At 37.3% G+C, this 25763-nt stretch overlaps 2 protein-coding genes across 12 annotated transcripts in view; one reads left to right on the top strand and one right to left on the bottom strand.

Moving 5' to 3' along the window:
- Nucleotides 1-25763, bottom strand: part of STARD13 (StAR related lipid transfer domain containing 13) — a 511253-nt gene that overhangs the window by 390027 nt on the left and 95463 nt on the right. For 3 of the 11 annotated variants that reach the window (XM_035718325.2, XM_049101342.1, XM_035718324.2), the window contains one exon: nucleotides 4263-4359. The exons of 5 other annotated variants lie outside the window; for them this stretch is intronic. The gene's annotated coding sequence lies outside the window, so the exon portion shown is untranslated. Of the gene's footprint in view, nucleotides 1-2119; nucleotides 2252-2278; nucleotides 2332-4262; nucleotides 4360-25763 lie in introns of those variants that run through there. 3 more of the 11 variants (XM_035718354.2, XM_035718339.2, XM_035718348.2) reach the window with 3 other exon arrangements.
- Nucleotides 1969-25763, top strand: part of LOC125753680 (uncharacterized) — a 43050-nt gene continuing 19255 nt past the window's right edge. Inside the window, exons 1-2 of the mRNA XM_049101461.1 lie at nucleotides 1969-2632; nucleotides 3831-3923. Coding sequence (XP_048957418.1) covers nucleotides 1969-2632; nucleotides 3831-3923 — 757 coding nt within the window. The remainder of the gene's footprint in view (nucleotides 2633-3830; nucleotides 3924-25763) is intronic.

The raw sequence follows: 25763 nt of genomic DNA, 5'->3' as shown, positions 1-25763 counted from the left end.
AAATTCCTAGAAATATACAACTTACAAAAACTGGTCTTCCAAACATATTATTAAGAAAATGAAAAGGCAGGCCACAAACTGGTAGCAAAATATTCACAACACACACTTTGACATAAAAGGTGTTCAAAGGGAAAGGAAAACAGAGGTATTATAGGGTGCAAAGTTGGTTATACAAGATGAGTAAGTTCTAGAGATTTATTGTACAGCACAGTGCCAATATGTAATATATTACATGCTTAAACATTTGCTAAGACAACAGATCTTACGTGAAGTGCTTTCATCACAAAATAACAAAATAAATAATATACATGATATATAAACAATTCCTACAACTCAATTATAAGAAAAGCTCCATTTTAAAAACGGGCAAAAGTTTTAAATACACTTCACAAAAATAAAATTAACACCTATACCCACTCAAATGGCTAAAACTAAAAACTAACAGTATCATGTTTGCATTCGATAGAAAGACCTAGGATCCTTTAAAAGTAGATGGAAGATATTTAAAAAGTACAGGTGTGGGCAGAGTAGATGCTAAAAAAAGAATTCTTGGCTTAGACTCACAATTTCATTTTTTAATAAAGTATGAAGCAGAGTAATTGGTTGAAGAGACAGTTGGTAATTTGAGAAAGGAAGAATAATGAAATATTTGGTTTCCAGAAAACAGTCAAGTCACTAGAGAAAAGGAGCTGGATGACTGGACAATATGGAGAGCCCATTTAGGTGTGAGATCATTATTAGCTCATCCAATCGTCAAGCTCTTGGGCGCAAGCACAGAAAACTTAAGTGCGTGATTTCTCCATGAGCCAGGTTTGCCAGGCAAGCACAGTGAGGGACAAGAGTTGAGGTATATTCAGACAAGTGATTTAAATGCCTCTAGTTGTGAATATAAATAAAATAAACGGATACATTTTTTAAACTATGGAGAACTATGTTAGTGTAAGTTACTAGTATATAATGGTGGCAAAATGAAGGAGTCTTTCAATCATATGCAGTTATTTCCAAAACGGAAACCTCTAATAAAGAACTTATTCCTCATTCTACCACTCAGGTTGAGATCTAACACTGTTCTGTCTTCCGAATCAGCCTCTTCCCACATCTATCACACCTTTGACTCTTGCCCCTTCACGTTTTCTAATACCTATCACTATGGTTCCCCCCCGCCCCGCCCTTTTTACATTTTCCTGAATGTCTTGCCTCCTACTTGTCCTCGTTGTAGTCAGTCTAATGATACTGCAATATTGCCCACACTCAAGCCACGGCAGCTTTCTTTACACCTACTACCAAGACCACCCAAAAGGTTTAATCAAGAAACTAAAACGTCCTCATTCAGCCGTTAGAGGCGATCTAACTTCCTTGCATCCCCCAGTCCACCTGCTTCTCTTAGTCTATCCACTTAAGTCTCTATTACTTCCGCTCTGCATCTCTCAAGTACTCAATTCTTACGGTAGGCCACAGGACAGGAGGAGCTCTGAAACACAGGGATAAGTGTTTACCAGAACGGAACAAATTCCTTGGGAGAACCAAGCACCTTGCAGCTGACACTTCTGGAGTTACAATCTAAAATTAAAACAGGACGGATACAGATTTGCTTCTGCGACATTCGTTGTTTCCCTGCTGCTGCAGCTAAAAACAAAACAGTGCACTCCTCACTAGTCACTACGGCCCATCCATCCATCCAAGTGGTTTGCCTCTACTTGGCAAAAATGGAGAAGGGGCAGACTCCTCCTTTGGCATGCTGTGTGCCCGCAGCCTTCCTGAAGCTCGCAAAGTGTGATGAGGACCAGGACTATACCACCAAAAAGCACAATATAAAATGTTTACACGGACAAAAACAGAAAAGTCGACTGAACTCCTTCAATTCTTGAAAAGCACTATTAAAAAAGCGAAAGCACGCTTCCTTAAATAACTGTGTCGGGTTCCGCAGAACAATTTGCCTGCGCTCCCTTGTGACATCCCTACCGCCTAATGATTGACGCTCAAAGAAGCAGAGTGGGTGGAATCAGGCCGGTCCAGAGATTTAGAGGGAAAAGCTGGGTCCGTACCAGCACTGGGACCGCGCCCACCAAACATTTGGATCGCTTTAGAGTCAAGAGGAAAATACAGCTCGAGTTTTTACCTCATGTACCCTTAACTTTCCACAATGACTTCCAGAAGCCTGACTCACAGCTAGAAACCCAAACCCTGTGGGCGGGAGAGGGGGGGGGTGGGGGGAAACCACACAAAACAAAAAAACGACTACGTCACCACTTCCGCCTCGCAAGGCCAGCAAACGTACAAAGGTGGAGAAAGACGCACACGCCGACGGCGACTACGTCCCCAAAGTGCGCAGGCGCCTGGCGAGGCCCCGCCCCCCACGCTCTCCACCGCCCCCCAGCCCCGCGCTCCCGCCGTGAAGAGGCGCGCGCACGCAGGGCCGGCCCTGCTGGTACCGCCCGGGGCTTCCGCCCCGAGGCCCGACGGGCGCCGTTCGGTTCCGGTCCTAGCCCCGCCCCCGCGCGGGAACTCTCCAGAAGGCTTAATATCCGGGACCAGCGGCTGGCGCCAGCGCGCATTTCCGGCGAGGGACACGAAGAGAAGGATCCGGTGACGCCTCTTTCCGCCCCCGTGGTCGCCCAGGCTGCGGCTCTCGGTGCGGCAGCGCCATCTGGTGCCGCGTCTCCCACCGCCCGAGGAGGGGCTCGCGCACTTTTCTCTCGGAACCTTCCAGAGAAACCTCGGCCCTTGCGGTTTTTTCTCGCCCCCCCCCCCCCCCCCCCGGGAAGGGAGGCCCCCGCGCCCCCGCCCCGCCCCGCCGGGTTCCCCGCAGCACTTCCCGGGACGTTGAAGAGGGGTCTGTGTGGGGGAGTCGCTGTGTGTTCCCAATCCCAAAATGGAGAGGAAATGGATTTCTTTCTCTAGAGTTAAGCCCAGAAAAAACGTGTCCCTGTGTTTATGTTTCCACTGCCTTGTTCCCGAGCTGCTCCAGTCCCGCCCCGTGAGTGTCCCCGTCTGTCAGGAGCGGAGCACTTCCCCTTGCTCGGACGGTCGCACAGACTTGGCGGCTTAGCTTGTCCTCTGATAGAAAAGCTTTTGTTTCTTGTCACGCTTTAAGGCCGTGGCGGGCGCTGGGCGCTGGGCGGGCGCTGGGCGTGTTGGGAGCCCATCGGGAAGCGTAGGACTTAGTGGGAATTTTGCTTTAAAAAAAGGCCAGAATTACTAAATTCTGCTGAAACTGTTACACTGTATGTTAACTAGATTTTAAATAAAAGCCTGAAACATTTAAAAAAACAAAGAGGCTAAGGACATTTCCCAGACAAAGCCTCAGAAATGCTCAGGCTGAATTTGGGTTTGTGGGCACGGCACATTTCTTTTAGATAGCCAGAGGAAACGTAATTTCCCCGAAGTCTGCAAAATCGAGGTGAATTCTTCCCTGATACTGAATTCTTAGTGACAACCTAGGTTTCCCTGGAAGCTTGTAGGCCTGACGACACCGTTAGGTAGCAAGCATGAGATTGTGTTTTATTGGAATGACGTTTTAACTGAATATCGGTGTGTATAGTGAAAGCGAGATACGTTTCCTTCAGAATTTGTACATTAGCGTCTGTTCATTTCTTCTATAGCAGTGATTCTTAAAGTTGAGCTTGCCTCACAAGTCCCCGAAAGGCTTCTTAAAACACATTGGCCTTAAAACCCGGAGTTTCTACTGGGAAGGACCCGGGGGGTAGAGCTGGATAATAATAGCTTTGAAAAAATTCTCCCCTGACATTTAAGCTGTTGGCACTAGACGCACACCTGGAAGAATTTAGAGCTCAGGATTGCTTTGTCATTAATGCTCTTCGCTATTACAGGAGAGAGAGTGATGAAACTAGAACTGGAAAAATGTATAGGCCTTTGGCCCCTTTGCTGGAAAGTATTAAGCCCTAGAACCGGGAAAGCTGTACGTAAGTGAATATTGCCCACATTAAAGTGACTACTACATGCAAATGTTCTGTATATATATGATCATGTGATAGAGGGTGCTGTAATACCAGGTATACTAAAATTTCAGTCATTCTGCAGTAATTTCCATCCTTCTCATTAGCTGCTAAAAGTAAGTAATGAAAAATTGCTAAAATTAAGGACAAAGTGGTTTCAACAAACATTCTAATTTTATTCTCTGGAAGATGCCAGGCTTTTTCGAAGTCCTTTTGCATCTCCCCAAGATCCGTTATCCACCCCATTTCACCACACCGTGCCATTCACAAAGGGACACAATGCTTTCATTGGTAAAAATGGCTTACCTAACCTTTCTTCAGGCCTTTTCCATTTAATTCTTGTCATATCCTAACTCTGCCACTGCATTAGATGCTGACATAGTATAGTGCACCACACTTGCTCCTAAGTGAAATACAAATTGTTAGATTTGTTATGTTCATAGCTGAAATTATTTCTAAATTCAGATAAAAGTTTAGAATGTTTGCTGTGGTGTGATTGCCTTTACTAAAAAAAAGCTGATACATCTTTGATTTGTAAATTCACACATCTAAAGATCAACAAAAAACATTGAAATGTTTTGCAGTAATTTTGTAAGGTTTTTATGAATCAAAAACAATTTTAATATCACTGAAGTGATTAAAGGAATGAATTCGTTATATGCTTTGAGAAATCAATTCATACTAAAATGTATCAAAACTTACATCAGATCAATGAAATTGTACTTTATATGTTTTTATGAAATCAGATATTAATCACACATGCTTATTTTCTTTCTGTATATTTTAGGTCCATACACTCACTACATTGTCTATTTTGAGCTCTATGTCAGACACTGGGTTCCCTAAATCAGTCTTGTAATAAAGCAAATTCATGGGCTTTGAGAGCTCCCTTCATGGAAAAATGCAAGACTCATTTTTTATACTTATATATGAATGAAGCCAATTTCATAGATGGATTTTTACTGGCAACTAAGTGCTTCTTAGTAGTAACCTGCTGAATGAGTTATTAAGGCTTATTACTAAATTTGGTATTCATAGACTAAGATTATTGCATTACCACAAATAACTGAGGATTCTAATTCAGGACTCCACTCTGTTGTGCAATGCCACCAACTGTTGGCAACTTTACAGATTCTTACTCTATATGCACACATGCAGGCAGTTGGAATTTCCATAATATTCAAGAAGGTTGCTTTCCTGCTAGTGTGTCCTCAGTGTTATATTGAGACATGTTAACTATTCTTAATTATTGCTCTTCTTCCACTAACTACCTTTTTTTAGGATTATGTGATATTTTATGTTTATGAAATGTTTTGTACTTTTGTAATTCCCAGCTGTTATCATTTGGCTATTTTCTACCTCAGTTTTTAAAAATCATTAGTATTTTGTTCACTGGACTCCAGTCCTTTTCTTTTCCCTTATAATATGAATGAGCTGCCAACAGAAAAAGGAAAAAGAAAAAAAAAAAAAAAGGTTGAGAACACCTGTCCTAAAACTATGGTATTTCCCTAAGAGTCCTGGTACTTTGTATCTGAGTCATTACTGATTAACCGTTTAAACCAGGGAAAGACAGACATGTTCTGTGCCTTATTTTAAATGAACCTTGAGAGCAGCCCTGGTGGCTCAGCTGTTTAGCATCGCCTTCGGCCCAGGGCGTGATCCTGGAGTCCCGGGATTGAGTCCCATGTCGGGCTCGATGGCTTGGAGCCTGCTTATCCCTCTGCCTGAGTCTCTGCCTCTCTCTCTCTCATGAACGAATAAATAAAATATTTAAAAAATAAAATCTTTAAAAATAAATAAATGAACCTTGTTACAAATTCACTCAGGATAAAGAGAGGTGTTATGTAAAACCCAGCTATTCATTAGAAATGCTACCTGTTGTATTTGGGAAGTATTATTTAATAACCCTGTTTGTTGACTAAATGTAATTAGTAATTTATGATATTTTTTTATTATGGCTATTAATGTCACCATTTTTCTCAGCTAATTTTGCCATTAAGCATCATGCGAGATGATGTAATTTACTTTCAATCAAGGATTGCTGGAGTTTGATGTAATAATCAAATTAAGACTCCAGCATCAGATTTGCTTTCAAAAATATTTTCTGTTGATTATTTCAGGTTCCATTTTCTGGTTGTTTTTTGTTTGTTTTGGGTTGTTTTTTGTTTTGTTTTTATCTTTCCTCCTACTTTCTAAAAACATAATACCTAAATGGATGTGTAATGAACATCGGTGGAAAGAAGCATTTCTCCAAGGAGAAATTTTGAAATAAGTTGATTCAGCTCTTGCAGTATCATACCTTTTTTATATACCTTTTTATCAATGTTATTTTTGCTACAATCGATAGCCTTGTTAATACTTTCCATTTGAGACTAACATTACTGTAACATTTTTACTCTGTACTAGGACCTTTTTTAAATTCCTTGTACACTGGCAATATAGAATACTTCTGTCAGTCATTGGCAATTAAATCTCTCTGGCATTAATACTACCTTTGTGTGGTGTTTGAGTTGCAATTCTTCAACTTTTTAATGTTTTGGCTTGTGTTTTAAATCTCATTCAAACTGCCTATCATTTCTTTTAAGTTATTCCTTGGTAATAAGTTTGCATTGATTGTTTTGCTGTACCCATTTTAATGACTAATCTCCCTGATGGTGAGCTACATTTATTATTATGTTGTTAAAATAGTAGCATTTATTTGTAATCAATTAAGTATAAGACTAACATATGGCACATGTTTCTATGATAATTGATATAATTTGATATATGGATAAAGTAAATTAACTATTTTAAAGTGGTAAGTACTGGGAATCCCTGGGTGGCTCAGTGGTTTAGCGCCTGCCTTCGGCTCAGGGCGTGATCCTGGAGTCCCGGGATAGAGTCCCACGTGGGGCTCCCTGCATGGAGCCTGCTTCTCCCTCTGCCTGTGTCTCTGCCTCTCTTTCTCTCTCTGTGTGTCTCATGAATAAATGAATAAAATCTTTAAAAAAATAAAGTGGTAAGTACTGATGCAGGTCATTCATTTATTGTAATAGCACATTTAGAGCCCTTGACATTTGTCATGGATAAAATATTTTAATATCTTAAGTTTACTAATTTTGAGCAATGCCAACTGTTAGTACTTTGGAAGAAGCAAAAATATAAAGGTATTTTTCTATGACTTTTAGTACTACCAAAAAGCCATTTTCCAGTAGATCTTTTTCAGTTGTCATGGCAAACTTTTATTGTTAATATTTCAGTTATGTATTGATAAGACTAATAAGAATTAGTCATTCTACTAATTAACCTCTGAATTAGTAGAATTAACCTCTTTAGTAGCCTTGGTGTTTTAGTTATAGAGATATAGTCATTGTATTAACTCCACTGTCTTAAATATGTTTCCATACCAGATGAAATACAGTCCCATTAAGCAGATTTCTATTATTATTTTTTAAAGATTTTATTTATTTATTCATGAGATACACACAGAGAGAGGCAGAGACACACGCAGAGGGAGAAGCAGGCTCCACGCAGGGAGCCCGATGTGGGACTCGATTCCAGGACTCCAGGATCACAGGGCAGAAGGCAGGCGCTAAACTGCTAAGCCACCCAGGGATCCCAGATTTCTATTATTAAACACCGTGTTGAGTACAATAATGTCTTCCCAACTATAATTCGTATTGTACAAAATTCTACAAATGTGGATTTGCAGACTTGTACTTTTTCCACAAATACAAGAATTTAGGATACTGTATTTGCAAATGAGTAATTTTTCTTGAGGATAATTTTTAAAATCACAATCAAAGCATGGGATCCTGGGAAGAGAAAAGGGAAGGAGGATAGATAGATGATAGATGATAGATAGATAGATAGATAGATAGATAGATAGATAGATAGATAGAAAAAGAGGAGCAAGTGTATGTAGATATCTTTCTAATGACATATTGGGAGAAGATAGGGAACTCTGAGGCAAAGTAAACCAAAAGAAAGAAAGTGAGACATGTGAAAGCTTTAGATTAGAGCAATGTTCTGCCATGGTTATTTCTACACAAGTATTAAGTTATCTTAAACACAAAACAATGCAGTAGAAAGGTTTGAAGAATACAGTATGCTGGCATTTTCTCCTTCAATTATCTTAAGCTAAATAAGATAACTGAATCATAAAAAAACACTAATTATTTGGTGGAGATCCAAGGGAAAATGCTTCTTATATTTACAGCAAGGCAAAAAAAAATTAACAAAGATTTTTAACATTGAACAATGCAGGTTATTACTGTGTAAAAATACTGAAAATGCCAGAAGTTGATTTCTTTAATGAGTTGTGTGTCATTATTTTAGATTCACTTTTTACCACAATCCCCTAACCCTGATTTACCTATAAGGTCTCAAATACTTCATTCCTCTTTTCTCTTACAATAACAGTTTTTTTCTCTTACAATAACCAGCATCATGTTGATAAATAATGGTAGGTGAAGGGATAAAGATAAAATAATTCTAATACTTGACAAAACTAATTATAAATATTGAATGTTTACTGCAATGCCCTAAATACAGTATGCCCAAGAGTATTGTATATAAAAGAATTATATTTTTTATTTGAAATGAGTAAAATACACATGCACCAAATTCTAAATAGAACAAAGTAATACATGTAAAGAAAGTAAAAACCAAAAATCAGAAGGAAATAAGGATGAATATTTAATCTCTAGATAGGAAAAGACCTTTTTTAAAAAAAAGTGTACAGGTGTGCACAAGCTGGGGGAGGGGCAGAGAGAAAGAATCTCAAGCAGACTCCACCCCCAGCCCCATCCCCACTGCTGAGCACAACAGGGAGTCAGTCTCAAGACTCCAGAGATCATGACTTGAGCCAAAATCAGGAGTTGGAAGCTTAACCAACTGAGCTTCCCAGGTGCCCCAGGAAAAGGCCTTTTTTAATCACAGAAATGTTCAGAAATCAAAAAGGAAAAGACACTGATAATTCTTGCTATGTAACAATGTTAAAGTCTGTGTGTTAAAAATCTATAAAACAAATAATAATTAGAAAAAATGTCCTTAGTATGTCAATCCATTTTAAAAATCTTAATATATTAACTGATTTTATTTCTCTTTTTGTAATACTAGTACTTTCTGGTTTTTCTATAATGAAATGACATGTAAAAATTGTTTAAAAATTGTGAACGCTTAAATCTCATTAAAAAGTCTCTTGGAGTGGGTGTATAATGAAATAAAATCCAGTGGTTTTAGTGCTTATAAGAGATGCCTCTAAAAATTATTCAGAAAAATTACAAATGAAGCAGTGACCATACTTAAGTCATACTAGAAGATGCATCAGTATTAATGTCCGATTAGGTAGAATTTGTGGTAGAAAGCAATGCATAGGAAAATTTTACAATACTATAACACAAAGATACACCACACAGAAGAAAATGAGTTAAAAATCAGAGGAAGAGAGACTTGGAAGTACAAAATAGAATTGAGAAAAAGAACAGAGCAAGCTTCAGAAAAACTGATTATTGAATTTGGAAGCTGTTCTTTTTTTTTTCTTTTAAAGATTTTATTTATTTATTTGAGAAACAGAGGCAGAGACACAGGCAGAGGGAGAGGCAGGCTCCACCCCGTAAGCCTAATGTGGGACTGGATCCCGATCCCGATCCCGGGGTGCCAGGATCAGATCACGCCCTGGGCTGAAGGCGGCGCTCAACCGCTGAGCCACCCGGGCTGTTCTGGAAGCTGTTCTTAACTAGAACCATTGGTTGAAGAAAATCCAAAGGTACAAGGCCCGTCACTTTGTAGAAATGGCACATGCATAGAGAGCTTATGACACAACATGCCAGTTTCATCATTAAAAGGACTAAAACTACCTCTGTTGGGTGGACTAAGGAAAATGTGATTTAATGCCTGAATTACAAAGTAGTGGCTCAGGTAAATGATTTGCATGTAGGTAAGGTTTTGCAAAATCAGTTTTTTTTTTTTGTCTTTGTGTTTTTGTTTTTGTTTTTTTCAGAAAATAGAGATAGCTAACAGACGTAATACTGGATATTTGTGGTACATTTTGATTAAACCAACTAGGTTTGTGATAAGCCTTTTATTTTTTAAAAAGTATTTCCAGAAATGCATAAAAAGATTATACTCTCTTGTGCCGTATGGTAACTTAGAGAATTCAACAGTTTGCTGTTTTGATATACATCTTATTAACTGTTAGTCTATTTTCAATTACATAAAAAATAAATGACAGAATTTTTAAATACTTAAGATGGTAGAATATCTATAGCTAGGGAAGCATACCTAAGCTATTCCTTAGTCACCAAGATAACCTCAATAAATTCTCCAAAGCAGAAGCTGGTAATTAACATGCTCATAAAATGAAATAAACCAGGCCAATGAATCTTAGAGTGTGAACCCCAGGGAGACTTCAGCATTACCTGGGAACTTCTTAAAAATACAAATTCTAGATCCCTGCCCCAAACCTATTGAATTAGAAATTCTGAGAGTAGAGCCTGTGTCTTGAAATTTAAAAATTAGTGTTTTAATGAGTTCTCCAAGTGAGCCTTGATGGGTGTTAAAGTCTGAGAGTCACCAAACTAGGTAAACTAATGAAAATTTAAACTAAAATCTAAGATTGTTGGAATTAAGAAATAACTATAATTCCAAAAAAGAAACGATACAGAACAGATTCTGTGAATATTATCCTGTGAAACGCCTCTGTGCAGAGGCACAGTGCTAGATACTGGAGGATGTTAGTGAACAAAGGAATAGAAATACACCTCTCCCTGAGTTTTTGCTTTGATGGAATTATATAATATTGTTAAACTTAAGTTCATAGCTAGATTTTTATTTTATGAACAAGACTAATCATTTTACTTAAGCAATTCAGAAAATGAAAAAAGCAAGAGGAAGACTACCAAAAATAAAAGCAGAAATAGTAAATGCATTAGAAAATTGAAGAAAAGTGAATAAATTGCAATATAGTAAATTCAGAAAATCCCAATAAAAAATTAGAAATGATAGAAAGGTTAGAACAGGGACACCTGGGTGGCTTAGCGGTTGAATGTCTGCCTTTGGCTCAGGGCGTGATCCTGGAGTCCCGGGATCGAGTCCCACATTGGGCTCCCTGCATGGAGCCTGCTTCTCCCTCTGCCTGTGTCTCTGCCTCTCTCTCTCTCTCTCTCTGTGTCTCTTGTGAATAAATAAATAAAATCTTAAAAAAAAAAAGTTAGAACGTGTAGAAAACATATATAACATGTATATATGTTAAATATATATATATATTATTTATCAGTGTCAAATTTGAAAATTACAAAGTGGATGATTTCTAGAAAAAATAAAACTACTTAAAAGTTTAATCAACAAAAAATTTGTTTTATGTTCTCAAATAAATTACTTCCCCCAAATGCTTTCAGTTCTAAACAGTGCTGGTAAAAATCTCTTAAGAGGAATAGATAGCTCCATATATAGAATATAGAGAAAAATATGTAAAACTACCCAGTTCATTGTACTAAGCAAACATAACTATCCTGCAAAACTCTTTTTTTATTTGTTTTTTATTTATTTTTTATTGGAGTTCAATTTGCCAACATATAGCATAACACCCAGTGCTCATCCCATCAAGTGCCCCTCTCAGTGCCCGTCACCCAGTCACCCCCTGCCCCCCCACCTCCCTTTCTACCACCCCTTACAAAACTCTTAAAGCATGAAAAATTATAGATGTTACTTAAGATTATGTATAATTTAATATTATGAAATAGACTTAACAGTGTGTCAAAAGAGTAATTTGCCATGACCAAGAAGTGTCTATTCTTCGAGTGTAATTATGGTAGTTTGCATTACTTTTCACAAATATTCATTCTCCCTTCACCAGACTGTTGGGAGAAGTATGTTTTTCCACCTCATTGACATTGGGCTTGACCACGTGGCTTGCTTTGGCAATAGAATCGGAATGGTTGTCAGGTTTGCCGTTTTCAAGCAGAAGCTTTAAGAGAAATTGCATGATTTATTTCAGTCTGTCTTTTCCCCTCTACTATGATTACTGTTGCTTCTTCATCCTGAACACAGGAAGACAATGGAACAGATCTGCAGTCAGATTGAGCTTGCAATCTACAGCCTTAATGTAACATGTTTGTGTATGTAAGCCACAAAGATTTGGGGGCTGTTTGTTACTGCAGCAAAAGCAAATACAATAAAAATGGTTCACTATAGAGAGATGTATTGATATCACATGATATCAATACATAAAATAAGAAAAATCTTTACAATTATATCCATTTGTATTCCAAAAGTCATTTAGTGAAATTTCATACTTATTTTAAATCTTTTTTTTTTCAAAAGTGTAACTTAGAAGACTCTTCATATGTGAAGATGTTTCTCTCAAACCAATAGCCATTTTTATCACTTAAAGATAAAATACTAAGTCATACCTTTTAAAACTTAGATAAAATAGGGGATTCTGCTTTCACCAATTTTGGATTGAAATGACCTACAAATTCTAGACTGTACATAGGAATGCAATGAAGGAGAGACTATTATTTACAGAGGATATTCTGGTTTAGGAAGTAGGAATGCCTTATTGAAAACTGTTACAATGCCAGTTGGGAGACCACATTCTAAAAGGATGGGTCTTGAGGATGTTAGTGAACAACGGAATAGAAATGCACTTTGCCCTGAGTTTTTGCTGCTCAGAGAGACCATTGCATGCTAGCCATTTCCCTCATAAAATACATGGTTCCAGAAAGTAAGCAGTGAACATGTAATAACCACTTGCACAATTTTTCTTCCCATACCCATAACTTCTAGGTTAGAGAGTTCTTCTACGCTCCAAGCATGGAATGCTTCCATCAGGGACACAAAAATGAATCCACCAAATTGGAAGATGATACTTCTAATTGGCAATTTGGGACTCCTATATCACTGAAACAATATAGAGAAAGGAATAAAAAGATGCAGCAATTAATCCATATTACCAATTAGAAATTGAGTTGGAGACAAAAAAGACTATATTTGCAACCTTGAGGATTCTCAGGGGCACAGTTTATTACTTTCATGCCCAATTGTAAAAGTCAATGTAAAACTATAGCAAGCAAGAAAAGGCAGAACAATTGAGAATGCATACCTTTAGGAATAAAGATTTGGGTCATTCAGATAAAGAACTCAGAACAGTCAAGCTTTTGGCAGAAAGTAAGGGAGAAAAGGAATGGGTAGTTAAAGATGGAATCCATGGATATCATCTACAACCTTGAGATAATTACAGAAATATTAGTTTTGTATATTTTTTTTCTCTTCTTGCTATATGGACATGTTTACTTGTATACAGTTTTCTTCCCTTTCTTATTTTATATACATGCTGTTGGTAGCTTACACTATAGTCTTTGGGTAACAGAATATTCAGTGAAACTGTGGCTGACTTTGAGGAGTTATTACTCTAGCCTGTGTTGAACACAGTAACTTGGGATTTGGGACTATGTACCTCCTCATTTGGAGGAAAGGGAGAGGGCACCCTTACTTGCAACGTGGATAGCTGATTTTGTTAGTTGGAAATCTATTTTGTTGCTATATAGGAATTCAAATGTGTGTAGAAAGTTCAGTATAGCACTGGATGGCCAAAGGAATGAAGTATGCCAATTATTAATATATGGCCTCTCAGGTCCAAATTCCTCTTCCTTTCTTGTTCTATGAAAATGAATTTGGAACCTTTATTTTTTCTTTGCCAGCTGTCAATAAGCCTTGTCAGCAGATGGTGCTGGAACAACATTGCAGGAAGAAGGGGATTTGCTTTTTGGTTCCATTGGGCCTACTTGATAGGCTCATGCCTGTGTGGCTTCTCCTGCTCCCAGCTCCTGCAGTGCAGGCAGCTTTTTCCAGCACCCATCTCCTGTGCTGCATGGCCATCAGCAGCATCCTTTGGCCAGCAACAACCCCCAGAAATTCCTACTGGGCAATTTTGTATGAGATTGCCTTCAGGGAGATCCCTCCTTATGAAGAGATTTTGCCAGCATCCTAGAGGGGGGGTTTCCTCTCTAACAATACTAAGAAAGAATACTAAGTGGTTGCTTTTTTTTTTTTTTTAAGATTTATTTATTTATTTATTCATGATAGAGAGAGAGAGAGAGAGAGAGAGAGAGGCAGAGACACAAGAGGAGGGAGAAGCAGGCTCCATGCCGAGATCCCCACGCGGACTTGATCCCTGGACTCCAGGACCACGCCCTGGGCCAAACGCAGGCGCTAAACTGCTGAGCCACCCAGGGATCCCGAATATTAAGTTTTTTAAGAAAAAGATTAAAATTTTGACCTTGCTCATAATAGTACAATGATTTTTCTCACTTTCAGGTTTCTCTTGAACTGTATGTATTATCTGTTAGGGTCTGAAAATGAAGGTAAATAAAATAAAAAGGAACTCTCATGTAATTCCTAATATTTAGTCTGTGGAATAATATAATATGGCTATTGTAATAGTCTATATACTAAAATAAAGCTACTGCTGATATCGGCCATGAGATTCACTCAATATTAGAGGTTTGTTTGTAGCTCTCAGTAATCTTCAGGTTCAGTGTCATTTTCTAACCAAGTCATTAATGTGGAAATTAGCACATACCATAAGGATTAAAAGCAATAAAATAGTAAATATAATAGTTGACTTTTTAACTTTGTTTCTAGGCATCTGATAGATATGTTTATATTATAACATACAATAGATCTGTCATTTGAATTTTCTGTTTCCCAGAAACAATCTTTTTAGAAAGACTACTGAGTTTCATTTCCTCTATGTTCACAAATTAGAGAGGTTTGAAAATGGTTTTGAAATCTAATACTTCTTAAAGAACTATACTAACCTACTACATTTATTTATAATATTTAATTTAATGTTATTTTATTCCAAAAGTATCACCTATTTTTTTCAACTAAAAGACACTCCATTTAAGCATAAAACATGACATTCAGATACACCTCAGCTTTGAAATAATTTGAATACAATTAGAATATATTAAAGGTAGAGAATAGAGAAGTTAAGGTACCTCAAAATATATATTTGGTGTTATGGACTGAATGTTTGCATCCTTCCCAAAAACCATATGTTGAAGCTCTAAATCCCTAATAAATTCAAATGTGAGACTTTGGGGAGGTAATTAGTTTTAGATGAGGTCATGAGGGTGGAGCCCCCATGATCAGATTAGAGCCCTTATTAGAAGATGAAAAAACACCAGAGGTGCTTCTCTCTGTTGTATAAAGATACAGCGAGAAGATAGCCATTTATGAACCAGAAGAGAGCCCTCACGGAAAACTAAACCTGTTGGAGCTTTGGTCTTGAACTTTACAGCTTTTAGAACTATGAGAAATTAATGTCTGTTGTTTAAATCACCCAGTCTATGGTATTGTTACATGAGACTGAGCTAGCTAAGATATTATTTTCCAGGTCTGGAAGCTCAGTATAAAATAAGAAAGTTACTGGCATTATAGCTGAAGTCCTAAGAATAGTATATGTATTTTCTTACCTATCTGTCCACGCAGCTACATTGCAACTTTTAACAATTTTTTTTCTGTGACAGAACTTTAACCTGATTTGGAAACTTAAATTCAAATTCATAAGTCTTAGTGCAGACTCTGTTTATATATATATATATATATATATATATATATATATATATATATACACACACACACACACACACACACACACACACACAGAGACAGTGCATTTGTGAGTGGAATTGAGAGGTGGAGAGGGAGAGAGAGAAATTTAAGCAGACTCCATGCTGGGCATGGCCTCAAGCTCAGACCCCAAGATCATGACTTGAGCAAAAATCAAGAGTCAGATGCTTAACCAACTGAGCCACCCAGGCACCCCAGTGTAGACTTTTTTAAATGGTCAAAACAGTCCCTCTATAAACTTTCAAAGTATAATATCTGGACACAGAGGAAATTATTTTAGAGGGGAAAAGATTAGCCTTCAGAAGAAGGAAGGCCTGAGGTCTTTTTCCCCCTTTCCACAAAATCTAGGCTGACAAACAATAAGGAAAATGCCACTTCAAAATATGGAAGGACTGAACCAAACAATCTTGCAGACAACTGGTCACAATAAAGGGGTCCTTTCAGGCATCATAAAAATTGTTGCCAAATGAAATTGACTAGGTGTTGGCAGCAAAATCCCAGAGAGAACAAATCACCTTTGACTATATGACTAAAGAATCCATTTGTAAGCACATAAGCTCTCCACCATTTAAATTCTTAAAACACCTCATTGCTCATCATTAACTTAAATATGTGAATATTATATATTTATATATATAATTCATATATATATATATATGAATCAGCAATATTATCAGGTAAGTTTTAGCTTTGTATTGTTATGCTTTGGTTAGACTGAAAGGATTTGAAGACACAAAATCAGGCCCCTTCAAATAAAGCCCCACACAGTTAAATGCAATCTTGTGTTTGGGTTGAGATCTTTCAATATCTAGTCTGCAAACTGTTGACAATATCTCAGCAGACTTACATTCTTTGTACCGATAGCATATTTTTTTAATGCCTTAAGTGTATTAATAAGCTTTTAGAAAGTGTTACTTCTCTTGAACGCTACTGTTGCCACCACTGCATTAAAATATGTTTAAGAATCTTAATCTTGGGCAGCCTGGGTGGCTCAGCGGTTTAGTGCCACCTTCAGCCCAGGGCCTGATCCTGGTGACCCAGGATCGAGTCCCATGTCAGGCTCCCAGCAGGGAGCCTGCTTCTCCCTCTGCCTGTGTCTCTGCCTCTCTCTCTCTCTCTCTCATTCTCTCTCTCTCTCTCTCTTTCTCTGTGTCTCTCTCTCTGTGTCTCTCATGAATAAATAAATCTTAAAAAAAAAAGAATCTTAATCTTGTCTATGTTACCTCCTTCACCTTTTCTAGTTCCTTCTTCTAGTTTGCTATAAAGTCCATAAGCTCATAAGTTATTAATACGAATAAAAGGACTCTTCTTTTTTGTTCTGGATTTCTAACATATAGATGTTAGCTTTGCTATGAAACTGACACGCTGAATGCTGTGAATTTACTTCTAAAAATGAAAAGAAAAAGGAAAAAATTCTAGAGTTCAAAACCTTTGCAAAAAAACCTGAACATTTTTTGTCACACTGATAAAAATGATTTACTTGAATTCTCTTATTCTATTCATTTTACAACTACTGTTTATTTCCAAATTGAAGATATTTTCTTCTGATAGCCTCTGTGTGTAATCCTTGTGATTGCTAGAAATACTCTATCTTGTTATTTTTAAATTGCATTACTTAGACATGTTTCTTTTCCTCCATTACATTTCTTGTCTTTTTAAAATGTCTTTGCGAGTGACATTAGATGAGTTTTACAAATTTGATTTGAGAGATCTGCCAGTGTACCTGACTGAAATTCTGTACTGCCTTCTGCCAGTGTATCAAGTTTAATACCATGAATAGCCACAAAACTTTAGACTGCTCTACAGTTTAAATCTTCCTAAATTAGTTGCTCTTCAAAGCTACTTGCTTATCCCTTGCAATCCAAAAGCATCAAAATATCATACTATAATGCCTTTTTGTAAAGGACAGAAACGATTTACAGCATTAGTCTAACAATTCGAAAGGTGTCATCATCTTTTTAAATAACTACTGTACCTGGGGGCCATTATTGTACCACATAATGTGACTAATGCTCTGTCATTTCTTTGTTTAAACCACAGTCACAAATGAAAGGATAACATATCTTGGCCTTCAGTTTTCTCGTCAACCTGAAAGAAATGGTCTTCTTTTTCAACATTAGCAGCTTGACATCTTACTTCAAATTTTTCAAAATATTTCATAGGTGAGATCACATTTCCATTGCTCTCTGGCGATAACTGAATGTTACTTGCTTCTGGACTTTATTTCAGTCTTTCTTTTCTTTTCTTTCTTTCTTTTCTTTCTTTCTTTCTTTCTTTCTTTCTTTCTTTCTTTCTTTCTTTCTTTCGTGTTTCTCTAGGTATTTCAACCTAGAGTCAGTGTAAATTTAGGAGTTAATGCATGTACATGGAGATTTTTGAAGATAAAAATATTCAAATTTAGAAACTCAAATCCTCACATTAATTTTAGCTAGCTCCTGCCTGCTTTTTTTTAAAACTGAGAAATGCCATCCATAATTTTTTTTATGACCTTGCCTTCAAGTGACTCTGATGTCTCTTTTTTTCTTCAATGTGGCTGCATACACCTCTTCACTTATATGGCCTCATATATATTTTTCTCTTTGTCTAGAATAACCTTCTTCCATTCCCACATGTCCAATATCTATCCAACACTTAGGCTTGGGTCAAATGGCACTTCTCTTGTAAACACGGGGCTCTTTTTTAGCACTGAATTGTTGAAAATGTCAGCCAGGTCCTCGAAACTGGAGTTAGCCAATTCTTCCCAATACCCTGTGAGTGTTTGTGGTGATTTCATTTCTGTGTATCCTTTCAATTGAGTGGTCAGCTCACCAACTGAGAATTATAAGAGGGAATTTTGGGGGTTTTTCTAAAGGAACTTTTGAATGAAATTTTTTTGTAGTTATTGTATATGCACCAAGAAAGCTATCTTAGGGTTTGGTTGTGTTTTTGTTTCATGTTTTTTATTTATTTTTATTTTTTGGAAAAAAAGATGTCTTCCTAGATTTCCCACAGGTAATAATGTCTCTTTTCATTCTGAAATTATATAGTGCTTCATAAAAACTTTTAATTTCACATGCTTATTGATTAGGGGACACTTTTAAAATGTGCACCACAAAACTCTCCAAGGCCCAAGAATCTTATCTATCCAGGAAAAACAAATTATCAATATTTGTTTGCTGAATAAATGAATTACATAGCAAAAACTAATGTTAATTTTATGGATGAAAGAACAAATTTACCTAAATTGATTTATTAAAAAGTATACCATGTTTTATAAGTATGCTATACAATAAGATTAAAATACCAATTTATGGAACACCTGGGTGGCTCAGTCAGTTAAATATCTGCCTTCAGCTCAGGTCATGATCCCAGAGTTCTGGGATCCAGCCTCACAACAGGCTCCCTGCTCAGGGATTCTGCTTCTTCCTCGCCCTCTGCCCCTCCCCCCATCCATGCTTGCGCTCTCTCTCTCAAATAAATAAATAATCTTTTTTAAAATATCAATTTATAAGTAAAATTATATAAATTTTAGAGGATTTCCTAGCATGATAGGTGGGAGTTGAGCAGAAAAAAAGTTAAAAAGCCAAGGAAACCCTTATCACCAAGGCAAAATTATATTGAACATAAGCCATTTGCAGGAGCTGTTTCAAGAATGAATGTGGTAAGATACTGCCAAGGGTTATTTAACTGTGGTTTACTAAAAAAAAAAAAAAGAAGAAAAATTACCTTTGTCACTTTTGGTCACAATTTTTAAAAAGTTTTTTTATGTTTTTATTTTAAAGATTTTATTTATTCATGAGAGAGAGAGAGGCAGGCAGAGACATAGGCACAGGGAGAAGCAGTCTCCATGCAGGGAGTCCGATGGGACTTAATCCCAGAACTCCAGGACCGCGCCCTGGGCTGAAGGCAGGCGCTAAACCGCTAAGCCACCCAGGGATCCCTTAAAAGATTTTTTTTTAAGGTATATTTTGGTAAGGTATGTAATCTACATGATGACTTTAAATACAATGAGTTGGGCCTCCTAATGCAGGAATGGAGAGAACATGAGTACATAGGCTCATGTGGATTACTCAATCGGCCCAGGACTCTGCCTCTAAAAGGATCAAAAGAATACAGCATAGATGGGGATCATTAATGTCACTGATGTGGACCAACAATTCTCTTTTCTTCCTCACCTAATAAGTACCTTCCCATTTTTCATCCTCCAAAGCCCAAATCAATGCCACCTGCTTTGGAAGGCTCTCCCAAGCCAAGTGTATTACTTTCTCTTTCTGTGCTTTTAAAGCACTTGTACTTCTGTTACAGAATGTACCACAATATCTATGCCTCCTGATCCTCTCTAACTGCTCTGGACTCAGAGACTATGTCAGGTTTTCTGTGCAACTCCAACCTCTAGCACAGTTTCTGGCATTTGTGGAGATGCTGGATAAGCAAAGAATTTCCCTTCATTATAACCATAGCAATGCGTCTTGTGATTGACATTGTGTTTTATCATTTTTGAAGTTGCTCCCACTTTCATTTCTATGGAATCTACAAACAAGAGGCACAAAAGATCACGTGATCAAGGACATGGTAAATAGAGCCAGTTCCCCCATGCCTCTTGAAAATTACTAGTCAAGGGACTCCCAGGTGGCTCAGTGGTTGAGCGTCTGTCTTCAGCTCAGGGCATGACCCTGGGGTGGCAGGATGGAGTCCCTCTGCCTATGTCTCTGCCTCTCTGTGTCTCATGAATAAATAGATAAAAAAGAAAAAAAAATAGTAGTCAAAGTAACCTGGGAGAAGTGAGACATCTACCAGGTCAGAGACAACCTGATTCCCAGCTGGAGGTCTTTTATCAAATTAGGCATTAGGAGGATCCGCTGCCCTCAGGTACTACCTATTACTAGGCAGCCTTTGCTGTGTCCAAATTCCATCCTTTCCTGGTCCTTATTTTATCAAGCTTACAGCAGGTCTGTTATCACCTATCATATTTAGCATGTACACCAAATAATTCTGTATTTTGATGTTAGTTGCTTACAGCCTCTTCCCAGTTGTCTCCTCTAATGGTTCAGTGATTTCTTATTCCTCTACATCATAAGCAAGCCGTTGCATGCCCTTTTGGTACTCTCACAGTGCAATTCTTGCACTTTATTGCACTCATTGGCTTGTCCCTCAAATTTTCCTTAAGCTTCACTCAATCATGGTTTAACTCTATACTGCAGAAGCAGAAAGCTTCCACCCTGCGTGGTATCTACACCACCACCATACTCTGCTCTAAGAAAACACCACCATACTCTGCTCTAAGAAAAAAACACAAAAGCCCAATTTTCTATAAAATACCTAACAAATATTCTGATAAGAACACAAACACAAAATAAAACTGACAATGGCTTAATTTTAACTGGAGAGCAAAGTAAAGAATGATGGCATTTTTGTGAAAATAGCTCTTAGTGACCGAAGGAAATGGGATCTCGGTATAAATAATAAAATATAACTGAACAGCAGCTGAAACTGCATAAGGCAGAATCTGTTGCAGACTATAAATCAACAGAAAAATCAAACCTTGGTTATATTTAGAACATAGAAAATGGAATTATATAGAAATAATGGCCAAAAGAACAAATTTACAGTAGTGAAGCTATAATTGAGAAAACTTAGTATGGACAGAAACTATTCTGGGGGAAGCCTGGGTGGCTCAGTGGTTGAGCATCTGCTTTTGGCTCGGAGTTTGATCCCAGCGTCCTGGAATCGAGTAAGTCCCACATCAGGCTCCCCGCAGAGAGCCTCTTTCTCCCTCTGCCTTTCTCTGTGTGTCTCTCATGAACAAATAAATAAATAATTTTTTTTAAAGAAACTATTCTGGGAATCAAATCCTAATGCAATTTATATTAGGAAAGTGATAGTAATGGACCATTTCAGAGAAATAAAAAGGAAAGTGACAGAAAGGGAAAATGGTTCAACTGCTTTGTGTAGAGAATGGACTTATTGGTAAAAAATCAGTTTAATGAAATTTGCTCCAGAATATTTTTTCATTAATGTCAGTATACTTCTTATTGAAACACTTGTAATTATAAATACAGAGTCAGAACACCCCCAGTGTCAAAAGTGCCAAAGTGCCCTGTGTGCCTCTTGTGACTGATGTCCTGCCTCTTAGAATCACTGATGCTTCTCTTAGAAGTCTGTATGTAAAGGGGGTCCTACATCACTACTTATTAGTAAAATGTCAAGATGTATTTATGGGGTTTGCATTTCTTCTTTAGGAAATGAAGAGATTTTTTTTTTCTGCAGACACTAGTATTTAGGGATTGTGGGAGATCACTATTTTTTTTTTAAGATTTTATTTATTTATTCATGAGAGAGAGAGAGAGGCAGAGACACAGGCAGAGGGAGAAGCAGGCTCCATTCAGGGAGCCCAACGTGGGACTCGATCCCGGGTCTCCAGGATCAGGCCCTGGGCTGAAGGCGGCGCTAAACCGCTGAGCCACCCCGGCTGCCCTCGGGGGGTTCACTATTTAAATGAATAGTTAGTATATTTTAAAGGATGAGATATCAGGGAGAAAACAACTGGCACACTAAATTTGCTTTGCTGAACAAGCATTATTAACTTTTAAGCATTAGTCCTGGGCATCTGCACTATGAACTTTTATTACAATGAGTATTTCTCTGGGACTCCTGCTATTTGCTTTGTTACTTATGGTAAGTGAAGATAAAGACAAAGATATGCAGCTCAGGCTTGTGGAGAGGGTAGCAAACAAGTTATGAACTACCTGGGGTGATGTGCAATGGCAGGTAAACCATTACATGGCTCACCAGGGTCTAATGACTTCTGTCAAGTTCTGTGAGGTGATTAGCACACTTTTATGACAATTATTAATAAAATGCTGGAAAGAAGAGCTCTGAAATTTTTCTTAATATTTCTGTCTTAGACATAGCAAACATTTAACAGAAATAGTATAGTACCAGAAGTAAGCTATCAATTTAAATTCATTTGTGATCCACTCCAACTTTGGTACTGTGGTATCCTCTGTCTGCACAGACCTGATATATGCCACCAGGCACTAAATAATTGAGTAAGAGTTAGTTTCTCAGGTTATGGAATTTATCAAAAGACCCAGATATGAATGACTGGATTAAAGTGAATGAAATAAGTGTATAGTGTTGTCTATTTGCTGTATTTATAAGTCCTCAACATAAATTGCAGAATTTACATGTAGCTGTGTATTTATCCAAGGGAGGTTTTTTAACCTACATTTCAGAAAGATTTACTTGATTATGGATATATAGATATACACATACACAACCTATTTAGTGGTGAGGTGTTCCCTAATTATAGTAGGTTTGCTTATACCACCCAAATTCTGAATAAATTGAATAAGAAATACATTTGAGCTTTATTTTTGGAATCATTCTAGTAATACACTAAGCTAAATAATTGGGCTTTCTTTAGGTCTGTTTTCTCATTTTTATTAACAACCAATAACCATTACTCCCTCAAAGAAATCACAAATATAACTGTGTAGGAAAGGCAGATATGAAAATTTCTCCTTGGACAGACTAGTCATTCTGATTTAACTGATTGTAAATAACACAAAAGCCAAGTTCATTCAGCATTTGGTCTAGAAAATCTACATATGAAGGAGGGAAGAATGTTAATTTACATACACAGTCTGTTAAAATGGATAGTACAAAAAAATCAAATCTTGCATCCATCAACCAATCTCATATATGTCAGTGTTATTGTCAAAAAGCAAGAAAGGCAACATAAACTTCAATGCTACTTCCCATCTATAGCTCCCTGTTAAAAGCAGAAAATAGTGAAATACTTTGAAGAACAGTTTGGCAATATTAAATACGAGTTGTAAATATATGTAAACATCATGATAGGAAGAGCTTATGTCAATTAATAAGAAAAAAAAATCTCTGGAAAGCCTTCCCTAAACCCCTTGCATGGGCTAAATTTCCAAATAGATAAATTATTTGTAATTAAAGGAGAGTCTAAGGGCGCATGGGTGGCACAGTTAGTTAAGCTTTGAGCTCTTGGATTTGGCTCAGGTCATGATCTCAGGGTCCTGAGATTAAGCCCTGTATCAAGCCTCTCATAGGACGCCCCTGCTCAGAAGTGAGTCTGCTTCTTCTCTCTCTCCTTCTGTCCTTCCCCTGCTCGTGCACTCTCTGTATAAAATAAATAAATAAATAAATAAATAAATAAATAAATAAATAAATAAATAAATAAATAAATAATTTTACAAAGGAAAGTCTATATTTAATTATAGGAAGGGTTTTAAAGAAATTTTAAGGATTTAATAATTTTATATAATAATTAGGCATGAAGTTAAGAGCAAAAGGCATTAAATGAGGAAGAGTGAACAGAAAGTTAGCTTCCACATATAGAGGTGACATCTCAATTGGAAGAAAGGTTAAAAAAAAAACCTGCATCAGTAAGGAAACAATAATTACACAGGTAATTCATTACAAATTTAAGTCAAAATTTAACTTTCAAACTATAGTATATGTAGTATAAATTATACAGATTATTTTTGTACTGTATTTATTTTGGTCATGACGAAATGGCAAGTAAATTATTAACTAAACTTTCAGACAAATATTAATTTTCCTTTTGGTCAATAGGTTAAGATAAAGACAAAACAAAGAAGGTGCTGCTTGTTTTAAAAAAAATTGCTATCCACAAAGAAAAAGAAAATGAAAGAGAGAGAGAGATAAACCAAGAAACAGATTCCTAATTAGAAAGAACATACTGGTAGTTTCCAGAGGGGAGCTGGTGGTAGATGGGGGAAATAGGTGATGGGGATTAAGGAGCGCAATTGTGATGAGTACCAGGTGTTGTATGGAAGTGCTGAATCACTATATTGTATACTTGAAACTAATATAGCACTATATGCTAACTATACTGGAATTAAATAAAAACTTGAATAGGGACGCCTGGGTGGCTCAGCAGTTGAGTGCCTGCCTTTGACCCAGGGCGTGATCCTGGAGCCCCAGGAACAAGTCCCACATCGGGCTCCCTGCATGGAGCCTGCTTCTCTCTCTGCCTGTGTCTCTGCCTCTCTCTCTCTGTGTCTCTCATGAATAAATAAATAAAATCTTTTAAAAAATAAAAACATATTTAAAAAAATGAAAATTAAAATATAAAAATTGCTATTCAGAGAAGAAATTGGCATGTGGCTATTTCCTTCTTTTTTTTTTTTTAAAGATGTTATTTATTTATACATGAGAGACAGAGAGAGGCAGAGACATAGGCAGAGGGAGAAGCAGGCTCCATACAGAGAGCCTGATGTGGGACTCGATCCCAGGATCATGCCCTGGACATGAAGGCAGATGCTTAACTGCTGAGCCACCCAGGCGTCCCAACATGTGGCTATTTCTAACCACAAGTTTAGAGTAATGAATATTTTGTTTCAGTGTCTCTTTGGAAGCTAGGCCTCCCTCTGACACTGTGTAATAGTAAAGGCATCTGTGAAAGAGCATGGGACAGGGGGTGCCTGGGTGGCTCAGTCTGTTGAGTGTCTGACTTCAGCTCAGGTCAAGAACCCAGGACAGGGATTGAGTCCATGCTCAGCACAAAGTCTGATTCTCCCTTTCCCTCTGCCCCTTCCTCCAGTCTTGTTCTTCTATTTCTCTATATATAAATAAATAAAACCTTAAAAACAAACAAAAAAACACGGGACAGGAAGCCACATTCTCTAATATCCCAGCTACTCATTCAAGCATATTGGATTACTTGGGGATTTGACTTTTCTGTCAGGTGAATGATACAACCATTGATGCTTGAAATATCAATAGATGATTTAAACTTTATAATTTATGTTACCAATTTTACCCTCATATAAAGCCTTACTAAATGATCTTTCTTCCCTTCACTTTTCTTGACAAGAGTTTTATAATGTATTTAAATTGAGAAGGGAGCCATCTTTCAAACATTTGTAGGAATCATTCCTGTCATTAGATAGCTACTCATCACTAGATGGATTGCTCTTTTGTTCACTTTGGTCCTAACCTAGTTTGCTTCTAAAACATTCACTGAAAACTCTCTTTGTGATGCAAATCTTCCTTACTTACTTCGGGGTAAGCTCCTGATTAGGGGTCCTTTAAAAGTGTTTCATAGGGGGCAGCTGTGGGAAAATGTGACCCCCGGCTCCCTCCTTCCTCTCTGTGGACTCATCAATGAGGTGGCTGTCACCTCACATATCCTGGGTTATACAGTCATGGTTG

Source organism: Canis lupus, chromosome 25, assembly GCF_003254725.2.
Source record: "Canis lupus dingo isolate Sandy chromosome 25, ASM325472v2, whole genome shotgun sequence".
Lineage (NCBI taxonomy): Eukaryota > Metazoa > Chordata > Mammalia > Carnivora > Canidae > Canis > Canis lupus.
Note: the sequence above shows the minus strand (reverse complement) of the source record. Positions and strands in the feature narration are given on the sequence as shown.